This window comes from Ahaetulla prasina, chromosome 3, assembly GCF_028640845.1.
Source record: "Ahaetulla prasina isolate Xishuangbanna chromosome 3, ASM2864084v1, whole genome shotgun sequence".
Lineage (NCBI taxonomy): Eukaryota > Metazoa > Chordata > Lepidosauria > Squamata > Colubridae > Ahaetulla > Ahaetulla prasina.
In genome coordinates this window covers 57943623-57967612 of record NC_080541.1, presented here as the reverse complement: position 1 = coordinate 57967612, position 23990 = coordinate 57943623, and the positions used below count along the sequence as shown (strand labels likewise).

The 23990-nt window shown below is 33.7% G+C and overlaps 1 protein-coding gene across 3 annotated transcripts in view; it reads right to left on the bottom strand.

Moving 5' to 3' along the window:
* ROCK1 (Rho associated coiled-coil containing protein kinase 1) overlaps positions 1-23990 on the bottom strand; it is an 88467-nt gene that overhangs the window by 48837 nt on the left and 15640 nt on the right. For 2 of the 3 annotated variants that reach the window (XM_058179152.1, XM_058179151.1), the window contains exons 1-4: positions 3840-3923; positions 3502-3646; positions 2694-2832; positions 1618-1709 (exon numbers count right to left, since the gene is read on the bottom strand). In XM_058179152.1, the coding sequence (XP_058035135.1) occupies positions 1618-1709; positions 2694-2832; positions 3502-3646; positions 3840-3905 (442 nt within the window). In that variant the 5' untranslated portion in view covers positions 3906-3923. Of the gene's footprint in view, positions 1-1617; positions 1710-2693; positions 2833-3501; positions 3647-3839; positions 3924-4536; positions 4682-4874; positions 4960-7882; positions 8059-9318; positions 9457-11436; positions 11538-16650; positions 16733-23990 lie in introns of those variants that run through there. The other variant, XM_058179153.1, reaches the window with a different exon arrangement.

The following is a 23990-nucleotide window of genomic DNA, read 5'->3' as shown; positions in this document are numbered from 1 at the left end:
ATAATTGTATAAAATGTGTATATTAACATGTATAAATGGAATGAAAAAATGAAGTTGTTTTACAAGATCATACAATGCTGAAATTCTTATTATATTTTGAGCAGTATGTGTATAAATCCCCCAGAAACTTAAAAAGTTTCAAAAATTATGTAACATTAAGAGGCACAAACTGTTCCACAGTAGCTCATAACAAACTACTGATCTGAGTGTCTCAATTCTGCCAAACATTTCTAGTATTTTAGATATTAGCTGGGGTGGGAGAACTATTGTAAACTGACTTATCAAAGCAGTTATTTTCATATATAATAGTCGTATTTCTATAAAACATTAAAGATTTTACTACAGTTTTATTAATTAAAGAGCAAAGGTAAATTATAGATGTCATATATATATTATTATATAAAATAGTCGCAATTACTAATTTTGTCCTGTTATCTCAAAATACTAAATATTTCTATTATAATTATGATACTGCAATGTACTGCATAACCTTTGGGATAATAGAAAATCAAAGGAAAAACTCAGGAAAAATGGTTAAAAATTATTTTGTAATTACTGTTAAATAAAAATCAAAAGAATTTTATGAAATTCATAAGTTGATTTAATATTAACCACTAGGTTAGAAATAGTTATCCTGAATCAAGTGTTTCAGATGTATTCTATGTTTAATAAATAAAAGATATGTCTTTTTTTATTATTTTAAATGTTTTATAGGATTTGTTATGACAACTACTTATATTTTTTGTGTATTTTAAAGCACGGCTCCCCAACCTCCAGGCCATGGGTGGGCACTGGTATGCGGCATGCCAGCAACTGAGCCACGCAAACAAGTGAAACCCCATCTGCAGTATGCAGGCAGCACGCAAAACCACGTGTCTCCGGTCTGGGGAAATACTTTTCTCCATGGAACCAGTCCCTGGTGTCCAAAAGGTTTGGGACCACTGTTTAAAGAACTACATAACAAATTTTAGATGCCCAGCTCAGTTAAGGTTATGTTTCCTCAATAGCAGCCCACAATACCCCATATCATAGTACCCCATAAGACTCTCTGAGGGAGATGGAGATTCAGAAATTTGATAAACAGACAAACAAAAAAATATTTGGAAAACATATTGAAGAATATGTTTAGAAATTGAAGAGGGAGGAAGACAAAAGGTATGTAAGATCTTATTGTATGTACATAAACTTTCTAGAGTGAAACAGTGTGATCCTTGTGAATGTTGTGTGAACCTTGACCTTTTGAATGAGCAGGTCAGCAACTGTTTTTCTTTATCCATTTGTAATGTAAAAAATTATATTCCTTCAATGTTTAGAAAGAAAATCTAATGCATGAAAATTATATTACAAGAAAAGAAGATTTTAGAATTTTTTTTACTGGCCAAGTGTGATTGGACACACAAGAAATTTGTCTTGATGCATATGCTCTCAGTGTACATAAAAGAAAAGATACCTTTATCAAGGTACAACATTTACAACACAAATGATGGTCAATATATCAATATAAATCATAAGGATTACCAGCAACAAAGTTACAGTCATACAGTCATTAAGTGGAAAGAGATTGGTGATGAGAACAATGAGAAGATACAGTATACAATTATACAATAAATTACTTACTGTCTCTAAGGTTTTCCCAAGACCACTGATCATTTTTGAAAAATGGATGTCGCTTGATTTCTTCCACACCATTTCTTCCTAATCTAACTTCCCTGTATAAGTGAAATAATTTTAAAATTATGCTACACATGTTGCATACACATGAAAATAATTTGTAAACAAATGAAATGTTAACTCAAAGCCCATTTTAAAGCAAAAAGATCATTTATTTCAACATTAGCAGTTTCTTTGCTGTAAATATGGAATGGAAAATTTTCCCCCATTCTCAGTAGTAAAAAGCATGCTTGCTGTCAGAAACATTTATTTGATACTACAGGAGTTGCAAATATAGAATTATATAGAATTACACAAATCCTCCACAAACTTTTTATCTGACTTTGGTCGAAACAATTTTTCTAGGTAATCAATAAACATTACATCATTACTTGTAACTGCATTTGGCTGAGTATGTCATAGCCATAAAACATTTCTTTCCAAATCTTTCAAATTATTAGAAAAATTTCTGCTGTACTTTTAGAATCAGAGCAGGGGATAAAGTTTGGGGGAAGGCAGGAAAAGTAAATAAAAATGTTACAGGTCTAAAGTACAAATACTCAAGATAGGAATTCCAGGGGGAAAATCATTTAAGATCTTGCATAGAAGGCTGAACAACCTGTAGAATAACAATAATAAAGTATCTGTAGTAATTTAATTATGACTTGTTTTAGAACAATACACCCTGTTTAAAGCTCATTTGTTGCTAATGTGATTATGATTTAGTTAATACATGAAGAACAATTCATAGTTTGTTATTAAATTATTCTATTATACTGAAAACTTTATCCAATCCACAGAAATACCGAATAAGTACCACAAAGAAAGAAAACAAAATAAGAAATAGCATTGACTTTAATGTCTTCAAAACTTGTGGTTAAAACAATTTTTGATATGTTACAGGAACAAAGCCTATATTTTATAAGATGTTGAATAATTCTCCTTAAAAGAATTCATTTAATAATTTAATTTTTAAGTTTCTTAAAAAATAATTACAAGTATTTAAAAATACTTTTTCCACAATTTTATTCTAAACATATTACCTGTCTGTTAGAAAGCCACAAATAAGATTTTTTGCATCTTTAGAAATATCATTATCATCGGGGAAGCTAAGAGAATTCTTATGGTTCATAATTTTACTGTATGTTCCAACCAAAGAATCTGCATAAAAAGGTGTATCTCCTAAAACAAGAAAGAAAAAATTATAAGTCACACAACTGATTGTTAAAACTAATAAAATAAGATAGCTAGATTGCACAACCTGGCAACATTTCAATACTATTCAGCCAGAAAAAGTGTTTTTTATGCTTACTTTAAGAGCTTAAAATAGCATTATCATATCAAAATCACAAAAAGGAAAAGATATTTTGTAATCATGTATTTCCCAAGATTACCTCATGCCCACTTCTCTAGAAACCATTTATGTGTTATCATTCTAAGAGCTACAAAAAGAAACTGTGGTAATAGATGTAGTGGGAAAAATAAGGAAGATAAGGATGACACGCAGGTAAAATAGATGATTCAAATGATTTTTTTTTCTTTAAAGATACAATTGGCTCTGAAATCTGTTCTAATAGAAATATCTTCTAGCTACTAACAAGGGACTGCAGATGATGTAATTTCAACAATTCCAGATGAATAAACAGCAAATGAAATTCAACAGTCATAGAATTTTGGAAAAAAAAAGAGACAATAGAATCACAAAACTCAATGAGATTTGATTCAAATAATCTTATTAGGACTGGTCTCTACTGTGATACACAGTAATTAAAATTATTATTAATGACAATAAAAACAAGGTAGTTTATGTTGTAATGTAATTAATTTACACAATATTTTTCTGATACTCACCCACAAGCATTTCATACAAAAAAACACCAACTGACCACCAGTCACATTCTCGTCCATAATAACCATCACCACCCTGTGATTTTAATACTTCTGGGGATATATAATCCGGAGTTCCAACAGCTGTATCACATCGTACCATACCTTCCTATAAAAAAGCAAAGATTGTTTAAAACTATATGAAGCAAGATGATTTCTTAGATCTTTTTGGAAAATAAAATTTAAAATTAAGCATGAACGCCAATTAAAATTCTTAATTTAAACAAACATTGATGTCTGTTTTTCAGAGTACCATGATTTTTCACAAGCTAAAAGCTAATTAGTAGTTTTTATCTACTAACCTTATTCATTTTCATACAGGTACCAAAATCTGCTAGTTTTAAATGACCAGATTTGTCCAGCAGCATATTATCAGGCTTTACATCTCTGAAAACAGTAAAAGAAATATTATCAGACCAACTTTTATTTATTCAGCCAGAAAAAGTGTTTTTTATGCTTACTTTAAGAGCTTAAAATAGCATTATCATATCAAAATCACAAAAAGGAAAAGATATTTTGTAATCATGTATTTCCCAAGATTACCTCATGCCCACTTCTCTAGAAACCATTTATGTGTTATCATTCTAAGAGCTACAAAAAGAAACTGTGGTAATAGATGTAGTGGAAAAAATAAGGAAGATAAGGATGACACGCAGGTAAAATAGATGATTCAAATGATTTTTTTTCTTTAAAGATACAATTGGCTCTGAAATCTGTTCTAATAGAAATATCTTCTAGCTACTAACAAGGGACTGCAGATGATGTAATTTCAACAATTCCAGATGAATAAACAGCAAATGAAATTCAACAGTCATAGAATTTTGGGGAAAAAAAGAGACAATAGAATCACAGAACTCAATGAGATTTGATTCAAATAATCTTATTAGGACTGGTCTCTACTGTGATACACAGTAATTAAAATTATTATTAATGACAATAAAAACAAGGTAGTTTATGTTGTAATGTAATTAATTTACACAATATTTTTCTGATACTCACCCACAAGCATTTCATACAAAAAAACACCAACTGACCACCAGTCACATTCTCGTCCATAATAACCATCACCACCCTGTGATTTTAATACTTCTGGGGATATATAATCCGGAGTTCCAACAGCTGTATCACATCGTACCATACCTTCCTATAAAAAAGCAAAGATTGTTTAAAACTATATGAAGCAAGATGATTTCTTAGATCTTTTTGGAAAATAAAATTTAAAATTAAGCATGAACGCCAATTAAAATTCTTAATTTAAACAAACATTGATGTCTGTTTTTCAGAGTACCATGATTTTTCACAAGCTAAAAGCTAATTAGTAGTTTTTATCTACTAACCTTATTCATTTTCATACAGGTACCAAAATCTGCTAGTTTTAAATGACCAGATTTGTCCAGCAGCATATTATCAGGCTTTACATCTCTGAAAACAGTAAAAGAAATATTATCAGACCAACTTTTATTTATTAAGCAAGAACATCACTGAGCTTCATCTCAAATGAAGAACACAAATAAACTATGGCTAGGAAAATGAGTCAATTCTGAATTATAAGTGCCTTTACATTTCTTTTCCTTTCTGAAACAAATTTTCCTTTAATTGTGATGTACATTTTATACTTACATCAACTCAGTTTATTTTTCCTTATAGTATAGTATTATTTATGCCAGAAATTCAACAAGGTTAATACCAAAATCTTTCACACCGTTTATTTCTTGATCCTTTTAAAAGTTCACTGCCACAATAACTGACTGGCCAGTAACATGTACACAGTATAGTAAAGTGCAAAAACAGCAGTACAGTTAAAGGGGGAAAAGAGCTGGCATGTAAGAGTAGATTCCCAGAATACATTTCCCTTCTTGTAATTGTTGAACATGTAATTGTTTTGTGTAAACAAATGAAAACTACTCCAAAATGAGGCACTAAGATTTTGATTTTGAAAGAGACCATGGTGGATATGAAATCAACTGGTTAAATATGTAACTTTAATTATCTTTTCAGCTAATCCAAATCATGCAACAAATGGCACTGCAAATGACTATAAATGCAGGAGGACTGCCTACTGTCAAAAATGCAGTCATGGACCGGGGTATTTACGGGACCGCCTGCTGCCACCGTTTGCCTCCCATCGACTCGTGCACTCCCATAGGGAGGGCCTCCTCAGGGTGCCGTCAGCCAAACAATGTCGGCTGGTGACCCCTGGGGGAGAGCCCCCCGGGGGCGACCCCCAGGGGGAGAGCCTTCTCTGTGGGGGCACTTACCCTCTGGAATGAGCTTCCCCAGGACTTCGACAGCTCCCTGACCTCCAGACCTTCCGCCGCGAGCTGAAGACGTACTTATTCTTCCATGCAGGACTGGCATAATTAAAAACTATTAGTAATTTTAATGGGGTTTTTTATGGTTTTAATGTGTATTTTAATTAATGGGTCAAATTGAATAGGTTTTTTAAAATCGGTTTTTAGCTGTATATTGTATATTTTTTTTATTGTGTTTTTTACCTGGCTGTAAACTGCCCTGAGTCCTTCGGGAGAAGGGCAGTATAGAAATTAAATTATTCATTCATTCATTCATGTGACTATGAGGAACAGAGAACTGGATATGAGAACCTTAAAACTGGGTCATAAGTCACGTTTGGGGTCAATTGTAACTCTGAACAGTCACTAAACACCTCATTATCATAAGCTGAGGCCTACTTGTGCATGTTTTAATTATTTTGGGTGATTTGTGTGTGTCCATAATTGAATCCTGTTTCCTGGCTGATACAATTATACATTAATATTTTGTCAATTGTATTGTTTGTCATCTACTTTCAATCCCAGTTTCATGTTGAAATATAAAGCTCTGTTTCAGATGTATGAAATATGAGTAATTCCCAAGTCACCATAGCCCTGACTGAAAATTTGGAGCTGAAGTTCCTACATCTGAAAATTGCCAAAGCTGGGAATCACTGCTCTGAAAGGAAATCTCCTTTCTAATATATGTGCTCAGATGACAATAACCATGCACAAAGACCTCATCTATACCACTAGAATGAAAAACAGCTTCTCGGTTGCGGGCCATCATCTGTGGAAATCCTTCCTCAGGGAACAATCTGGAATCTATATTAATATATTTTTAACAAGTTACTAATACATTATTTTATTAAGCATATTTATAGTTGGTTTATTTTAGAAGTGTGTTATATTAAGATAACTTCTATATATTTTTTCACCATTATTTTTTTTAATTATTAAAGTATTTAATTGATTTATTTTGTTTGTTTAAGTAAATTTGTAACCCATCAGTATGAATCTAGTTATTAGGCAGATTAAAAGTATAAATTAAATGAAGAGAATCTGTTTATCTGTACTCTCTATAATGCTAAAATAATCTTATTTTGCCTTTTGTTGGACATACTATCTTCATGTTTTGTGAAATATAATTTACTTAACTTTATAGTAGTTTTTTTTTCTTTATTTAAATGGGGCTCTGCTTCCATTCAAGCCCTAGTTTCTCTCTTTCACTTCCCGAATGTGTATTCTCTGAACTTTATAGTAGTTGTTAACCAGTATATGAGGAACAGTAATCTATTAAAAGTTGAACATTATGCATATACTATTAACTTTTATTCATAATGGTGTCATTTTACTACTCACTGACCATAATAAAGTATATCTATCTATCATTGTAATTACAATAAATGGAGATAGAAAGTCATTATTTTGCCATAATCCTTTTCACATTCCATAAATTCTTGGTTATTGTCATTTAAATGGTTTGCCCCAAACACACATTTATACAGTACTTATGGAAGCAGGTGTAACAAAGATATACCTAGTAAGTAATGGTTTGGATTTGATGGATTTCTACAAGCCGAAGCTATTGGAAAGGGACACCCCAACTGACAATTCCTATTGTCACATGGGACAAGAATGTAATGGGACACAAAAATCTTTTGCCCTAATTCCAACAGAAAGATTTATCCTTGTCCATGAGATGCAGAGGACTGAATATGAAACAGCAAAAATCCTTTACATGTACTTGGCTTCTCTTCATGCAACTAGGTTCAAACCCAATATGGGATGATATGAAGTTAATCAGAAAACAATTTCACCATAAGCAAAACATACCAAAAGAAGATGTGAGGCCCTCAAAACAAGGTTTATAAATTACATACAGTAAGACTCATTCTTTTTTCAAATGTATTGCAGAAAGGATGAAACAATTTAATTTTGTGCCGATTACCTCAAATCTGCTCAAGTTTGACATTGTAAATAGTCCAGTAGTATTATAAATTAAAATTTCAAAATATTCTTATGTTTAATACAATTTAAATGTTGAGAATATCAGCTATATAAAAGATACTTACCTGTGAATAAAACCCATGGAGTGAATAGCATCTAATGCAAGAACAACTTCTGCTGTATAAAATCTTGCCCATTTTTCAGGGACATCATAGTTGCTCATTAAATTTACCAGATCCCCACCAGGCATATATTCCATCACCATATAAAGGTAACGATCATCTTGGAATGCATAAAACAACTATGAAAGATAATAGACTAGAATCACTGTGTGCCGCATTCCCATCAACTGCTATTTTATTTTTTAAAAAAGAAGTTACAGGTAAATGTAGAGTTTATATTTATAATATATCAACGGATAAAAAACTAATCTAGATAGGTAGTCCTCGACTTATGACCACAGTTGAGCCCGAAATTTCCATTGCTAAGCAAGTGATTTTTTCCCCCATTTTACAACATTTCTTGCCACAGTTCACTAAATCCCTGCAGTTAAATTAGCAATATCGTTGTGAAGTATCTCTCGTTTCACCATTGACTGACTTGTCAGAAGGTTGAACAGTGTGATCACATAACACTGGGACACTGCAATCGCCATAAATGCATGCCAGTTCCCAAGGGTTCGAATTATGGTCACATGATCATGGGGATACTGCAATAATTATAATGTGAAAACCTGTAATTTCTCTTTTTTCAGTGCCATTGTAACTTCAAATGGCTAGTAAACGAATGGTTATAAGTCGAGAACAATGCATGTTTGTGTGTGTGCGCACGTGCAGGCAAGAACTAGGTTTCACTATCATATAATAAGCTCGCTATAGGGAAGCAAAGATACCCAATTACAGTCTGCATTCAGGTAATTGTATCTTGTTTCTGTGTTTCACATGCAATTTATTAACTCTTGCCTTTGCACAGATTGCAATTTCAATCAAGAAAGTCCATAATTAACCACAGCAATGAAAATCATAGATACTAACTTAATACACCAAAATATTCATAGATAACTTAAAATACTATCTGGATCCAGACTTGATAAGCATAAATTTCTAACTTGAATAAAACAAAAAACTATTGTTATAAAATTTTTAACTGCAAAGAGATGAAAAGGACTGCACGTTCATATGTATTTTGTTTGAACAAATTGGGATATGACTTTAAACCAGGCCAAATACTGCACCTACTGCTACATAATTCAGCAGAAACGTAAGAAGAATGATTCATATGAACACACTAAGCAGATTATTTTTTATAATTACTTATCGGTTAGCATTATCCATAATAATTTTTTTGTTTTCAAACTATAACTGCAAAATTTGCACTGAAGTTATCTTAATTATTGGAATGAATAATTATTCAAATACACATATACTTAAGGAGAGTTTTAAAATTGTAGGTCAGTAAATTAGCATGGCTTTAAATTATATATGCTCTATACAAAACGTTAGACACTTATTCAAGGCAAATGTTATAATTCTTGACCAATGTGAATTCAAATAAAAGTCACCTGAACAACCCAAGGGCTATTTGCAAATGCCATGATATCTCTTTCTTCCCAGAAGAATGCAGAATCTGATCTTTTTATCATCTCAAATTTGCTGAGAAGTTTCATGGCATAGACCTTTCGTGATGACTTGTGTCTTACCTTTAAAACAAACAATATGAAAAAAATAAGTATGAAACACATGAGTACATTCTATTTCCATTAACTATGTTAAAAGGTTAGGATTATGTACCTAGTCATCATCTTAAAGGAAAGCTCTTTCGCATTTCATGGAACACTGTTGTTGTCTTAGCTCTTCTTCTCTAGCATTATTGATTTACTTATTTCTGCGAAACTGTCCCACACTCCACAGGTCTAGAAAAGATCAATGCTATTGAATGTTGTCATATCAAGGATAGATATTCTACAACTAAATACTTTGAAATGTTGTTGGCCAAAGTTGTTTCTACCTGTAAAGGTAGCCATGAAATTTTTATAACCGACCAGTGTAACATTTCCTACATATGAGTTTGGCATTAATTTTATAAATTTAGTATTTATGTTTAAATCCATTCATAACTGAATTCTTTTACTGTCCCCATCTATAGAGCTAATTTGTAGTTTTCTCTATATTTATTACATCTGGAATATCAAAATGTCTAATGTTTAAACAATTTTCCAATTTATTTTAGAGAGAGTAAATGAGATAAGTTGTATTAATAAATATATTTGAGAATTAACTACATTGCATTCTTCTACCACTACTGCAACAAAATCCAAATCCTTCATTCAATATATTGTAATTATCAGTTCTGTTTATAGCAACCATAACAAAATTATAAAATGATACATGCCATGCAAAATAAATAACTTAAAATTTAATTTGATATATTGCTTATTACTGCATATATTAAAGACCTATTAAGGTGAAAGAAATAGAATAACCTATTTCAATCCAATGGTAGTAAGTAATGCAGAGGGCATGAACACTAAAAGTAGAGAGGGCAACCAATTATGAGTATGCAACTTTAAAGTGTTTTTTTTTCACTAAAGGTATGTGTACTATTTATATACATTGTCTATTCACAAAATGCTGTATTTCCCAACACTATAATTAGATTTTAAAATAGTTGCTAACATCAGTGATTTTAAAACACTGATGGAAGAGCATGAAGCCGTTATTTATGTAGATTATACATTAAGAAGAGAAAGACATAACCTCTCTCCAAGAGGAAAACTTTCCTCCACAGCAATTAAGGTTTTAAAATAAAACCACTGAAAACAATGAATTTTTACTTGCAGTGCAGCCTGGAAATGTAATCTCATCTCAGATAAGAACTTCGTATATTTACATTAAAAATTACAATATGACTTGCTAAAATGTATCTCTACAACTAGCAACATTAGAACATAGTAGTTTGTTATTGTACTGTAACAATAGCTTAATTAAAATAGGATGGAAACAAACATAATAACCAAAAATTATTGTTCCACAGTATATATTTAAAGATGGGATAAATCTTGCTTGTTATATATAATTCACAGAGCATGCTAAACAATAGTCTACTTTAACTATCATTTGGTTGTTTTATAGTTTAGAAGGAGACAGATATTATTTTGCAGACAAAGTAGTTGTGTTTTATTTGGTAATTTTGTTGTTCTTTTTTCAGTTGAACTAATCATGTCTATTTTGCTTGCTTACAAGTTTTTATAGGGCACAAAAATTAGGCAAGAATAAGCCAATAATCAAATTATATTTCCATGCACAAATCATGTTGCCCTACAATAACTAATTGATAAGAAAATGTCAGTTTAGACTATTATTTACTGCCAGAAAACTAATTGTGGTTTACTTAATGACCATTTTCACAAATAATGTAGAATTGTTGTATTTTCAGTTGCTCTTAGAAGAAACCACCCTTTTTTCAACACTCACTCAGAAAAATATGTACTTAAGAAAGTATTAATAAGACAGCAGCAAGGTCCAACCATACAAAGCAAATATTTATTTTCAGATTTTGGCAGCAGAGAGACTGGCACAAACATCTATCACATATAAGAATAGTCTGTTCGTTGGAAATTTCTATTTTAAAATAAAACTGAAGTCTTAGTTGTAAAATCTTCATACATAAAATAACCTACCAACTGAACTTCTCCAAATGCTCCTCTACCAATCACTTTTACTACTTCATAATCTTCAGCTTTCATACGGAGATCTCTTACTTTATTTATTGTGTCTTTGTCTGTGAAGAAAATATATAAAAAAATACTATAATAATAGGTTCATTGTAAAAAGAATGTTCATGGTCTTTGAAATAAATTTATATATAAAAATATACATTATGATTTCAATTATATTTAAATAGAATAGAATACAGAACAGAACAGAATAGGAGAGTTCTTCAAGTCCAACCCCTGGCTTAGGCAGGAAACCCTATACCAGTTACAGGGAACCTTTTTCCCATTGTACGCCAAAAGTTGGTGGAGTGCGGGGGGGTTGCCCATATGCCCATACCCATAATGCAATGCCCCCGCACCCTGCCCATGTGCATGTGACCCCTGCACACTCCTTCTGGCCCCCCATGCATGCATGACCCCGCTCCCAGCCGGTGTCACCTACCCTGGCACCAGAGAGATGTTCCTTCGGTGCAGACTCCGCTCCTGCGGTAGCACTGCTTGTTCTTGGTGGCGGACGAGGTGGGTGGCGGTTCTCCTCCAGAATCCCAGCCACAAGTGGCAGGATGAGAACCACCCTCCCACCAAGAACAAGCAGCACTGCCCCCGCTAGTTTCCTGCTGCTTGTGGTCAGGATTCTGGAGGAGAACAGAGTCCATGCCGAAGGAACGTCAGTCCAGCGCCAGGGTGAGAAGTAGCGGGGCAGTGCTGCTTGTTCTCGGTGGCGAGCGAGGTGGGGGGCAGGATTCTGGAGGAGAACTGCCGCGCCCACCTCACCTGCCATCAAGAACAAGGAGTGCTACCCCTGCTACTTTTCTGGGGCTGTGGGGCTACCCAGCGGTTCTCACCCTGGAGCGAGACTGATGTTCCTTCAGCACAGATTCCATTCTCCAGAATCCCAACCACAAGCGGCAGGGTGAGAACTGCTGCATAGCCCCAGAAAAGTAGCAGGGGCTGCGCTGCTTCTTCTTGGTAGCGGGAGGGGTGGTGGCAATTCTTCTCCAGAATTCCAGCCACAAGGGGCAGGGTGAGAACAGCCGCCCTCCCTCTTACCCGAGAACAAGCAGTGCTGCCCCTGCTAGTTTCCACTGCACAGCAGTTCTCACGCTTATGCTTGGTCCCAGGATTCTGGAGGAGAACCGCCACCACCACCCTTGCCAGCCCCCGAGAACAAGCAGCGCTGCAGCCAGGTGCTCCGGACCGCAGATGCGCGTCGCCATGGGCTGGGGCCGCAGAAGACGCCAGCTCGGGCAAGGAGGGAGAGAAGCCCTGGCCTGCCCATCCTGGCCGACAGCTCTCTCCCTTAGTAAAGCCGACCGCCGGGATTCCATCAGCATCTTTGGACACACAAGCTGTTCTTCGTGTGTGCATGCACACTAGAAAACCAGGTGGCAAGTGCTCAGGTGCATGCCAGAAACCAGAAGATCATCTTCCTGGTGCGCATGCGCACTGCACAACTGCTCTTTCGGTTTCTGGCACTCCCGTGTGTGTGAAGACCAATGGGCTGGCGCACCGGAACCCGGAAGAGCAGTGGACGATGGCTCCGCGTGCCCAGAGAGCTGGCTCTGTGTGCCACTTCCAGCACTCTTGCCATAGGTTCGCCATCATGGCCCTATACCATTTCAGACAAATGTCTGTCCAATCTCTTCTATAAAACTTCCACTGTTGGAACATTCACAACTTCTGGAGGCAAGTTGTTCCACTGATTAATTGTTCTGTCAGGAAATTTCTTCTTAGTTCTAGGTTGCTTCTCTCCTTGATTGATTTCCAACCATTGCTTATTATTTTCACCATTGAATTTAATTTTGTTAGATAGCACCCAATGTTCAAGTTTGTCAAGATCCTTCTGTATTTTAAGTCTATCTTCTGGACTGTTGGCTTTTACTGCTAGCTTGGTGTCCTTTTCTCCATGTAAATGCAGTTCCATTGAGGACTATATGCTGAGTGCAGTTGGTCAGGCAGTTACTAATCCATCTGGTAGTGATACCATTTTTCTATCTTATTAAGTAGTAGATTATGGTCTACTTTATCAAATGCCTTATTGAAGTCCAAGTAAATTATATCCAAAGCATTCCTCTGGTCCACTAATTTTGTCACTTTGTCAAAGAATGTAATAAGATTTGTCTGACATGATCTGTTTTTGACAAATCTATGTTGGCTTTTGGTTATTATTTTTATTTTCCTCTGGGTGTTTGCTAATTCATTGCTTGATTATTTTTTCCAGAATCTTCCCAGATATTAAGGTCAGACTGATTGGTCTGTAATTTCCTGGATCTATTTTTTCCCCCTTTTTTGAAGATGGGAACTACATCAGCTCTTTTCCAGTCTGACAGTTCCTCGGTACTCCAGGATCTTTGAAAGATACAGGTCAGTGGTTCTGAATTCATGTCTGCCAGTTCCTTTAGAACCTTGGGGTATAATTCATCTGGTCCTGGTGATTTTAACTCATCTAGGGCGGACAGGTGCTCACTTACCATTTTCTTCCCTATTTTAACTTGTATTCCTAATTTGTTTTTTACACTGTGCTGTTTTTGATAGGTTTTGCACCTGTTTTTTCCCCTTTGTGTAAAGACAGATGCAAAAAATGAGTGAAGTAGTTCTGCTTTCTCCCTGTTCTTGTCACCTTCTTGCTTGTCACTTTCTCCCACTAATGGACCAATTGTTTCCTTGACTTTTTTCTTGTGTTTAACATGTTGAAAAAAGCTTTTTTGTTTGTTAGTTATTTTTGACATTTGTCGCAATCCTTGGTTAATTTTGAGCCTTAGCTTTCCTCACTTCATCTTTACAGGCTTGGACTATTTGCTGATATTCTGCCCTAGTTATGTGCCAACTTTTATAGTTGTCTTTTTTGTCTTTCAATTTATCAGAGTTCTTTATGCAGCCCTGCTGGTTGCTTTTGAGAGCTGTATTTTTTCTTCTTCAGACTGGGCTTTTATAATTTCACTTCTCAAAATTTCCCAAGCTTCTTGAGTTGTTTTCCCCTTGAGAATTCTCATCTATGGAACCCTTCCCAAGCTCTCTCTAAGTTTATTGAAATTAGCTGTCTTAAAGTCCAAGACTCAAGTTTGACTTTGTTCTATTGCTTGTGCTTACATAATGCTGAATTCCAATATTGCATGATCACACACCCCCAAAGGTTCCTATAGCTTCAACAGCTTCTATCATTTCATTTCTGTTAATGAGAATTAAGTCCAATATGGCTGATCCTCTAGTTCCCTTCTTTACTTTTTGGGAGACAAAGTTGTCTGCTAGGTGTGTCAGGAACCTATTTGATCTTTCACTTGGTGCAAGAGTTTGGCTTTCAGTTGATGTCAGGATAGTTAAAGTCCCCCATTACTATTGTGATGTGCTTCCTACCTACCTTAGTTAACTGACTAAGAAAAATTTCATCTATTTCCTCTGTTTGGTTGGTGGCCTACAGTAGACACCTATGGCAATGTCATATGGCAGTGTCATATAGCAATGATATTTCATTTGTTGGTCATTTCTTGTGTAAATAAGAAATTGTTTAAATAAATAATTTCCCAGCCTTAAGCAGGCTACAAATATCTTCCTTGAATCTCATTACTTTTCATTCCCATAGCAACATTCAAATGCCAAATATAACTTCACTGTAGAAATAAGACTGAACTTTAATAATGGTTAAAAGAAGTTAAACGTTTTAAAAAGTTAAAAGAAAAAAGTTATTAGAACATTTTGCTATTCTCATCAAATAATTATCCACAATGCTATACAAAAGATTTGGTTGAAACATAAAATGAGCTTCTAGTGTTTAGTTTTCATTAATTTTCATGTTAGTTTTTTTAATTACCATGAAAATATAAGCTAGAGGCTCTGCATTTTTAAAGCACTACTAGGAGGAAACAACTATAATAATTTAAATTCCCAGCTGACTGTTACTCTAACTCCAAATTTGGTAACATGCTATTTTAATCTACATGGGTCAACACTGGCATGAGATTATACCCAAAATATTAACATTTCAGTTCAGGGGATATAGACTGAAATTGCTGATATAACTTTTTCTAATGCAAAATTCAAAGGAATAGTATCAACGAATTGAAAATTCAATCAGTGAGATTCTTAGAAAGAATTATTACAGAATGTTGTCCTCTAACTACTGAAATTATCATAAAAATGCAGTAACAATGTTTTAATTGCCTTATTGCTTTCACAAATTTGCAAAATTCAAGATTCAATGCTGAAATCTGCACTACCTTCTCCAAGTACTTATTTCCAATATTGTAATCCTATCTAACTTTTCATTCTTCCCCCAGAGGCTATCCTGTGTTCCATGATCACCAAGTATGTTCAATCCATATTGAGCTATGTGAGGAGACTATTTTCCATTCTATATGTAAACTTCAAATCGCAGGGATAAATGAATCTATCAATTCTAATATTTGTCCTGCATTTTCCAGCATTTTGTTTTATCTTGCTGTCATATAGGTTTATTTTTCTTGTATTATATTCTTGCTAGTATTTGTGAATGTGAACATTTTATACAGGCTACATTACAAGGTTATATTTATACATTTGGAATACAAGAAAAAAACAGACAGGAGTCAGACTTTTTACACAAATGTCATTTTTTGTTATCATCTTACTCCCAAGGATGTCTAAAGATATACCTATAGATTCACCTACTTCATCCTCAAAGTCCTATCCCCTTTGTAAATTTTGTCATTTATTATCAGAACAATAAATACTACATAGCAATAATGCTGCTTCTAAAGATAAGCACAGCATTAACACATAAAAAGTGTTTCCCTTTTCACGACTTTATTATTTTTATTTTGCTTTTTTTTCAAGAAGCTTAGAAAGCATCCTTGGTCAACCCATTTTATGTAATAGATTAGTTGAAAAAGAATGCTTATGAATCATCATCATGTCCTCTGCTAAGCACATTGGGCTACAAGTGTACTCCACAGTTCTCAGTCCACAGCTATAATCTCCACATCCTTCTATTTAATCAAGCTTAATATCAAGCTTAAGCATCAATTTTAAATGGTTATACATACAACTCCAAAAACTTTCAATTTCTCTTCTCCTGACAAAATTATAGTAGGTACTACTAACATATAAAAGAAATTAAATAAGTAAATTGTACACAGATTAGATAATCAGAAATCCAGTACAGTGTATGTGTAAATATAAATATATTTATATATATATACTTACATTTGGTTAAAAAGGTGTCTATATTTTTATTTTTCCTCAAAGCAGGAAAATCCAAATCGTATACCAAGGCATCTAATCCATCCTGAAAAACAAAATAGACTTTTTTAAAGAACACATGAGTATTACAAAAAATACATCTCAAACATAAATGTGCCTGTTTAATCATGCTCTAAACTAAATATTTTAACATAATTTTAGTATAAATTCTTACATATTTTAGATGTAAGAATTCATATTAAAACCTATGTGTATGCATAGAAAAATGTTTCAATCCATAGCACTTGTTCATTTTAATAGTGAAACAGATTAAAAATTATAACCAACTAGAAGTTAAATGACTCATAAAATAAAAAAATCTTGGTAATTCTTCTAAAGAAAATGGTATGAGGACCAAAGCAATTTCCAAGGAAGTATATTTTACAGCTTAGCAAGTGCAGCCCTCTCCTGTGAGTACTTATTAACAAAACTCTAAAAATAGGAACATCTTCAGGATCACTTCTCCCACAAAACTTAATGCTTAGACAAATTTATAAAAGGATCATGCCAATAGTGCAACAAAACATATTCTAATATTAATTTGGACATGATAATCAACAAACAAGTCATTAGTTCAGGGAGGAGTATTATTTATTATTTTGACTGATTGATTTCTGCCTTTTTCCCTAGACTCAGCCATAAAAAAATATAAAAGAAATAGTTAAATTCTATTAAAATGTTTAAAATTAGCTATACATTTATTCAAAGCAAAAAGATGGGCAACTCTTGACTTGTTTCTGTAAAGCAGAAAGAGAGTACTAAGTGAAACTGCAGAGGTATTATTTTCATCTTCTACTATGTGCATGAAAAATGAACTCAGAATGTGAGGATACCTTTGATGATTCCACTTTAACAACCTCTAAGAAAGCAATTCCTCAAACAAATGAAACCAAGACACTGTATACTTTTTTTAAAAAAAACAACTAACAACATGTGCTTAGAAAACCAGTACAAATCCTTCATCAAAGTGTAATTGTTCCTATTATGTTGATTCCCTGTATGGTTGCTACATTTTATATCAACTGATACTTTTAGCGATAGCACTTAATCTCCTATCCTGGACGCTGACACTTAGACTTATATATCACTTCACACTTTACAGCCCTCTCTAAGCGGTTTACAGAGTCAGCATATTTCCCTCAACAATCTGGGTCCTCATTTTACCAATCTCAGAAGAATCGAAAGCTAAGTCAACCTTGAGTTAGTGAGAATCAAACTTCCTTAAGTGAAGCCTCATATAAAATACTGCAAAGGATAAATCAGGCTATTAACTACAGTATGAGTAGTAATAGGCTATTTCCCCTCAAGCTAATATGGCAGATTCTGCTAATATGGTTTCTAATCATCACATACAGTATATTAAGCAATATTTTTCTTGCTGCCATCAATTCAAAATCTAGACATCCACAAAGCTAATTTAAAATACAAGAAAAATCAAATACTAGAATGTTTTCTAAGATAAATTGTTTTATGCAATACATATAAACATATAACATATATGTTTATATATGTTATAAACATATAAACATCACAAATACAATAAAAATAACATAAAATGTTTTATTCTTAATAACAAATGACATTTTAGTAAAACTGAATGTAATTATTTCAATTCAGCTTTTTGATGTATTGTGTTCTGTTTCCCTCACACACACACACACCTCTCTCTCTCTCTCTCTCTCTCTCTCTCTCTCTCTCTCTCTCTCTCTCTCACACACACACACACACACACACACACACACTGATAAAACTTGGAAGTATACAAAAACAGTTATACTCTTTTGGAAGACTGGCTCTATTCCAAGCAAAAATGTCCTTTCATCTTTTCCTTTTTTGGGCAGACAAGATTTTGTAAAACATGCAGAGATAGCTTCTGATCCATTATTTCACTTAAATATAACCAGTTGTTTTCTTCCAAACTGTTTTAAGAATAAAACAGTTTGTATATTTGTTTAATGTTTAAAAAACATGCATTAGAAAGTATATTTTCAGCTTAGTGTTTTCTCTAATAACAATTGCCTATCTATTGAAACAGCATTCTCGGTTTGATTAAACATTAAATCATCACTCTCCAATACAAACAAGTTACCGAAAGAAGCAGAGCTTAAGCCTCAGAAGTACTGGTGCCAAAAGCTGATTTTCTGTAAAAGAGATCATCATACCACCATATAAAGAACACTCTAATTTATAATTGACAGTAGTATTTCTAGTTTCTGAGTAGTTTGCCAATCTCATTTTTCACTGTAATTTTCTGATATTCTTCCCAATGCTTTATTGTCTTCAACTGACAAACTACATTTCACATCTCTGGTCTCTATATTTACCACAATCAAACTAAATATATAATTTATTAATACTAATATGACCAGAAGTTGCAACCATAACTTTTTAAAAGTTGAGAACGAAAGAATTCCTTGCGAATTTATGTAGAGTTAATCCAATTTTGCCTCTAATTTCTCTCACAGAAGTAAATATGAATGACATGGCCTAGAACAGAAATAAAGAATACCATATGGAACTCCATTACTGTCTTCCTTGGAATTTCTCTTATTATTTTCTGAAACTAGATTAAATATTCAGAGAATGTGATTTCAATGTCTTAATTTGATATAAAAATTAACTCTCTTAGAATAGCTTACTTAGTTCACTAAGGTTATTCAATAAAGACTTCCCAGGGGGAAAATAATCCCTTTTTTACTTTGAAACCTTCAACAACAAAAAAATGCTGAAGAAAATTTATCTAATTTTATTCTATTTTTAACACAATTCTGCTTAATTAACTGCAGTCACTCTGGACTCCAAACTATCATATTTTAAGAAATAAACATGAGGTAAGCAATTGGGTGCCAATTCTTTGTTCTGATGCAGATTCAGCTGCATTCCCCCCTGCAAAAGAAGTGATAAACTCTATTGCTTCTGCCTGTTATAGGAGGAAGCTTGAAATGAGCAATGAAGAGGAAGAATTGAGAGCAAGGGGGAGAAATGAAGATATCTGATAAAATGGGAGAAAGCAGAGAAATCTACTGAAATGGAATCAAGCAGGTAAATTAAGCTGCAGAAGGTTCACCAAACAGATTATAGTTAGCAGAGAGAATTAAGAATGGAGCAATATGAAAGAATTTCCCCCATTAACTTTGTTTGTCAGAAGCTTCTGGGAAGATCAAATTTGTCAGAAGCTTCTGGGAAGGTCATATATATATATATATATATATATATATATATATATATATATATATATATATATATATATATATATATATATATATATATATATATATATATATAGGTCTTTGGTTGTTCGGGTTTTCTCCCGTGTAAAATTGGAAGTGTCTTGGCGACGTTTCGACGAAGTCTCATTCGTCATCTTCAGGCTTCAGCTTCGTGCTTCTGGGAGCAAGGGATAAATGATATAATATGATATATAATCTCATATTATGAGATTATATATTATATATATATATAATATATCATATATAGAATAGAATAGAATAGAATTTTTTATTGGCCAAGTGTGATTGGACACACAAGGAATTTGTCTTGGTGCATATGCTCTCAGTGTACATAAAAGAAAAGATACGTTCATCAAGGTACAACATTTACAACACAATTGATGATCAATATATCAATATAAATCATAAGGATTGCCAGCAACAAGTTATAGTCATACAGTCATAAGTGGAAAGAGATTGGCGATGGGAACTATGAAACGATTAATAGTAGTGCAGATTCAGTAAATAGTCTGACAGTGTTGAGGGAATTATTTGTTTAGCAGAGTGATGGCCTTCGGGAAAAAACTGTTCTTGTGTCTAGTTGTTCTGGTGTGCAGTGCTCTATAGCGTCGTTTTGAGGGTAGGAGTTGAAACAGTTTATGTCCAGGATGCGAGGGATCTGCAAATATTTTCACGGCCCTCTTCTTGGTTCGTGCAGTATACAGGTCCTCAATGGAAGGCAAGTTGGTAGCAATTATTTTTCTGCAGTTCTAATTATCCTCTGAAGTCTGTGTTTTTCTTGTTGGGTTGCAGAACCGAACCAGACAGTTATAGAGGTGCAAATGACAGACTCAATAATTCCTCTGTAGAATTGGATCAGCAGCTCCTTGGGCAGTTTGAGCTTACTGAGTTGGCGCAGAAAGAACATTCTTTGTTGTCCTTTTTAATGATGTTTTGATGTTAGCTGTCCATTTGAGATCTTGCGATATGATAGAACCCAGAAATTTGAAGGTTTCTACTGTTGATACTGTGTTGTCAAGTATTGTGAGAGGTGGAAGTATGGAAGGGTTTTTCCTAAAGTCTACCACCATTTCTACGGTTTTGAGTGTGTTCAGTTCCAGATTGTTTTGGTTGCACCACAAGGCTAGTCGTTTGACCTCTCGTCTATATGCGGATTCGTCATTGTCTCGAATGAGACCAATCACTGTTGTGTCATCTGCGAACTTCAGTAGCTTAACTGATGGATCATTGGAGATGCAGTCATTGGTATACAGAGAGAAGAGAAGTGGGGAGAGCACACAGCCTTGGGGGGCCCCTGTGCTAATTGTACAGGTATTTGATGTGATCTTGCTTAGCATATACATACACACACACACACACACACACACACACACACACACACATATATATATATAGTTTATATATAAAATAAAGTTTTGCTTTATTTTATAGTTACAGTTGGGGCTCAAATTAGAAATTTGAGGATTATAGTTTTCCTACCAATGGTTATCTTGTTTGGGGTGAATGGAGGGGGATTCTTAAAAGAAAAATTAGTGACTGAGCTGAGTTGTGTGCTGCCTGTGTGGGTAAGAGAACAAACTTTAGGAGGAATGATCCTGAATGAGTCTGAAACTTTAGTTCAAAGGTATAGTTTCTTATTTAGGGGCTTTGCCTTTCTCTCACATTCAAATTCAGGGCGAGAATACCTGCATTCTAGTGTTACCAGTTTCTATGAGATGGTTATTTATTACTGGTCACAACCATAAAACAACCATTTTGTGACTGTGCCTATGATATCTTATCAAAATTCCAAATATGTCAATTATACCCCTCTAAAACAATATATCTACTGTCTTCAACTAAATATTACTGAGTAAAGCAGTACAATTCTGTCAAAGAGTCTTTGATAAAAAGAACAAATATATGCCATATTTCTTCAAGATCATTCCTGCATATTTTCAAGGAAACAAGTTACGCAAATCACATGACATTTACTTAAGAGTATTTTTTCTCATCTAGTAGCTATATTTCTATTCTATCTTAGTATCATCTTAAAAGTATCATAAAGCTATAAATGATATTAATGGCCAGGTTATTCAATTATGTACTAATAAAACTGAATGCTGAAATTTAAATGCTATATTTCTTGTACTACATGTAAATCTTGAAACCTATGCATCACTTAATGTGCATATATTTAATCAATACAATATTCATAAATACATAATACTGTTGCCATTTTTGTATGTTTTGTTTGTTCTTAATTTTAACATTCATTTGAAGTTCACTTTTCCAAAGAAAAAGTTCTAGTTATAATTTTACAGACACAGACACATAATGTTTTTACTTGTTACCAAGCAACATTATTTCATATCAAAATGTCAGAGTGATAATAATAGAATGAAGGATAGTGAAATATAAAGCTACAAAAGAAATTGCAGTCAATGACTCTTTCAATCGTAAGATGTTATATAAAGATACTTTCAACATTCCAGGACTAAAATACGAATAACTGTTACTACAAGATCAATTTTAAAATATTTTAAATTAATTCAAACTAATTTACATTTTTAAAGAAGTTAAAATTATTTTGCACATGTACAAGAAAATATTGTTATTTATACTACTGACTTTCTAACCTAAGAACTCAATATAATACTCAAACACGACCTTCTAGTTTAGATGAATTACTTTAACCAGTAAAATTTAAAATAGAAATGGCTATTTGATCATTTGAAAGGGAAACGCTGCAATCCACTTTTCAAATATCTAATCAAATACTTGCCAGTATCTCACATGATACAGGTAATCCTCAATTTATGACAAAAATTGAGCCCAAAATTTCAGTTGGTGAGTAAAAACTATGTTAAGTGAATTTTACAACCTCTCTTGCCACAGTTATTAAGTGAATCCTGCAGTTGTTAAATTAGTCAAATGGATAAGTGAACCTGGCTTCCCCATTGACTTTGTCAGAAAGTTGAAAAGGGTGATCACATGACCCTAGGACACTGCAACCATCATATATATTGATTATCAAGCATCTGAATTTTAATCATGTGACCATGGGGCTGCTGCATTGCTGCAACAGTTCTAAGTGTGAAAAACGGTCATAAGTCACTTTTTCAGTGTCGTCTTAACTTTGAACAGTCACTAAATGAACTGTTGTAAGTCAAGGTCTACCTGTATCCTATCATTATACAAGCATTTTGCAAAAGCTAAGGTAAAAAAAATATAGCAAAAGCAACAGCACAAATCTCCATATATAATAGAACATCTGGTCATGACCATAATTCGTTCCATAACTTTAGTCTCAAACCGATTTGGTCATGACCTGAACCTAATTTTGGAAATTTGGCACTTACAAAAAAAATGGCACAGAAGGGGAAATCAGCTGCAAAAAAAATAATTGTGAATTTTTTGATCGGAACCCGATTTAGTCGTAGTCAGAAGCGTTCATGACCAGAGGTTCTTCTGTACATGGCAAAAATCATTAGGCACAAATATCATGTGACCCACAGTTCTAGTAGTCCTGGATGAGGTCGTTAGATAAAGATTTCATACTTCTCCTACCCTGCCATACTCACCACTGCCAACTTGTTTAGAATTTGAATTCATTATAAAAGAAGTGATCAATGCAAGTTTTCCAAATATTAGCATGATGCATAACAGCTGTTCTATATTAGGATCTTAGACACCACATTTTACACCTATAACTAAAAAATATGTAAGTGAACAATACTTTTAAAGTGAAGTAAGGCATCCACTACAGGCTATCAAGACAACACTTCCATCTTGGTAAAGCTGTATATTAAATTTACCGGTCTTCATTTAATTCTCAAATATCTCAGGTCCTGATTCACCAGCTATGCAACTTCCCCTCACAAACATGGTGAGCTAATACTACAGAAGTATACAGCACTAATGCTTAGGGAGCTGACCAAAGTTCAACAAAGCCCCTTTCTAGAAAGTATTATGTGTATTCCAGCACAAATACTATATGTATGTAAAACAATTATATAGTATCCCATCTTTCAAGCAGCTCTGGGCAGCTCCTAATCATAAATTAAAGGGAACATAAACTCTTACTAAAGTTAT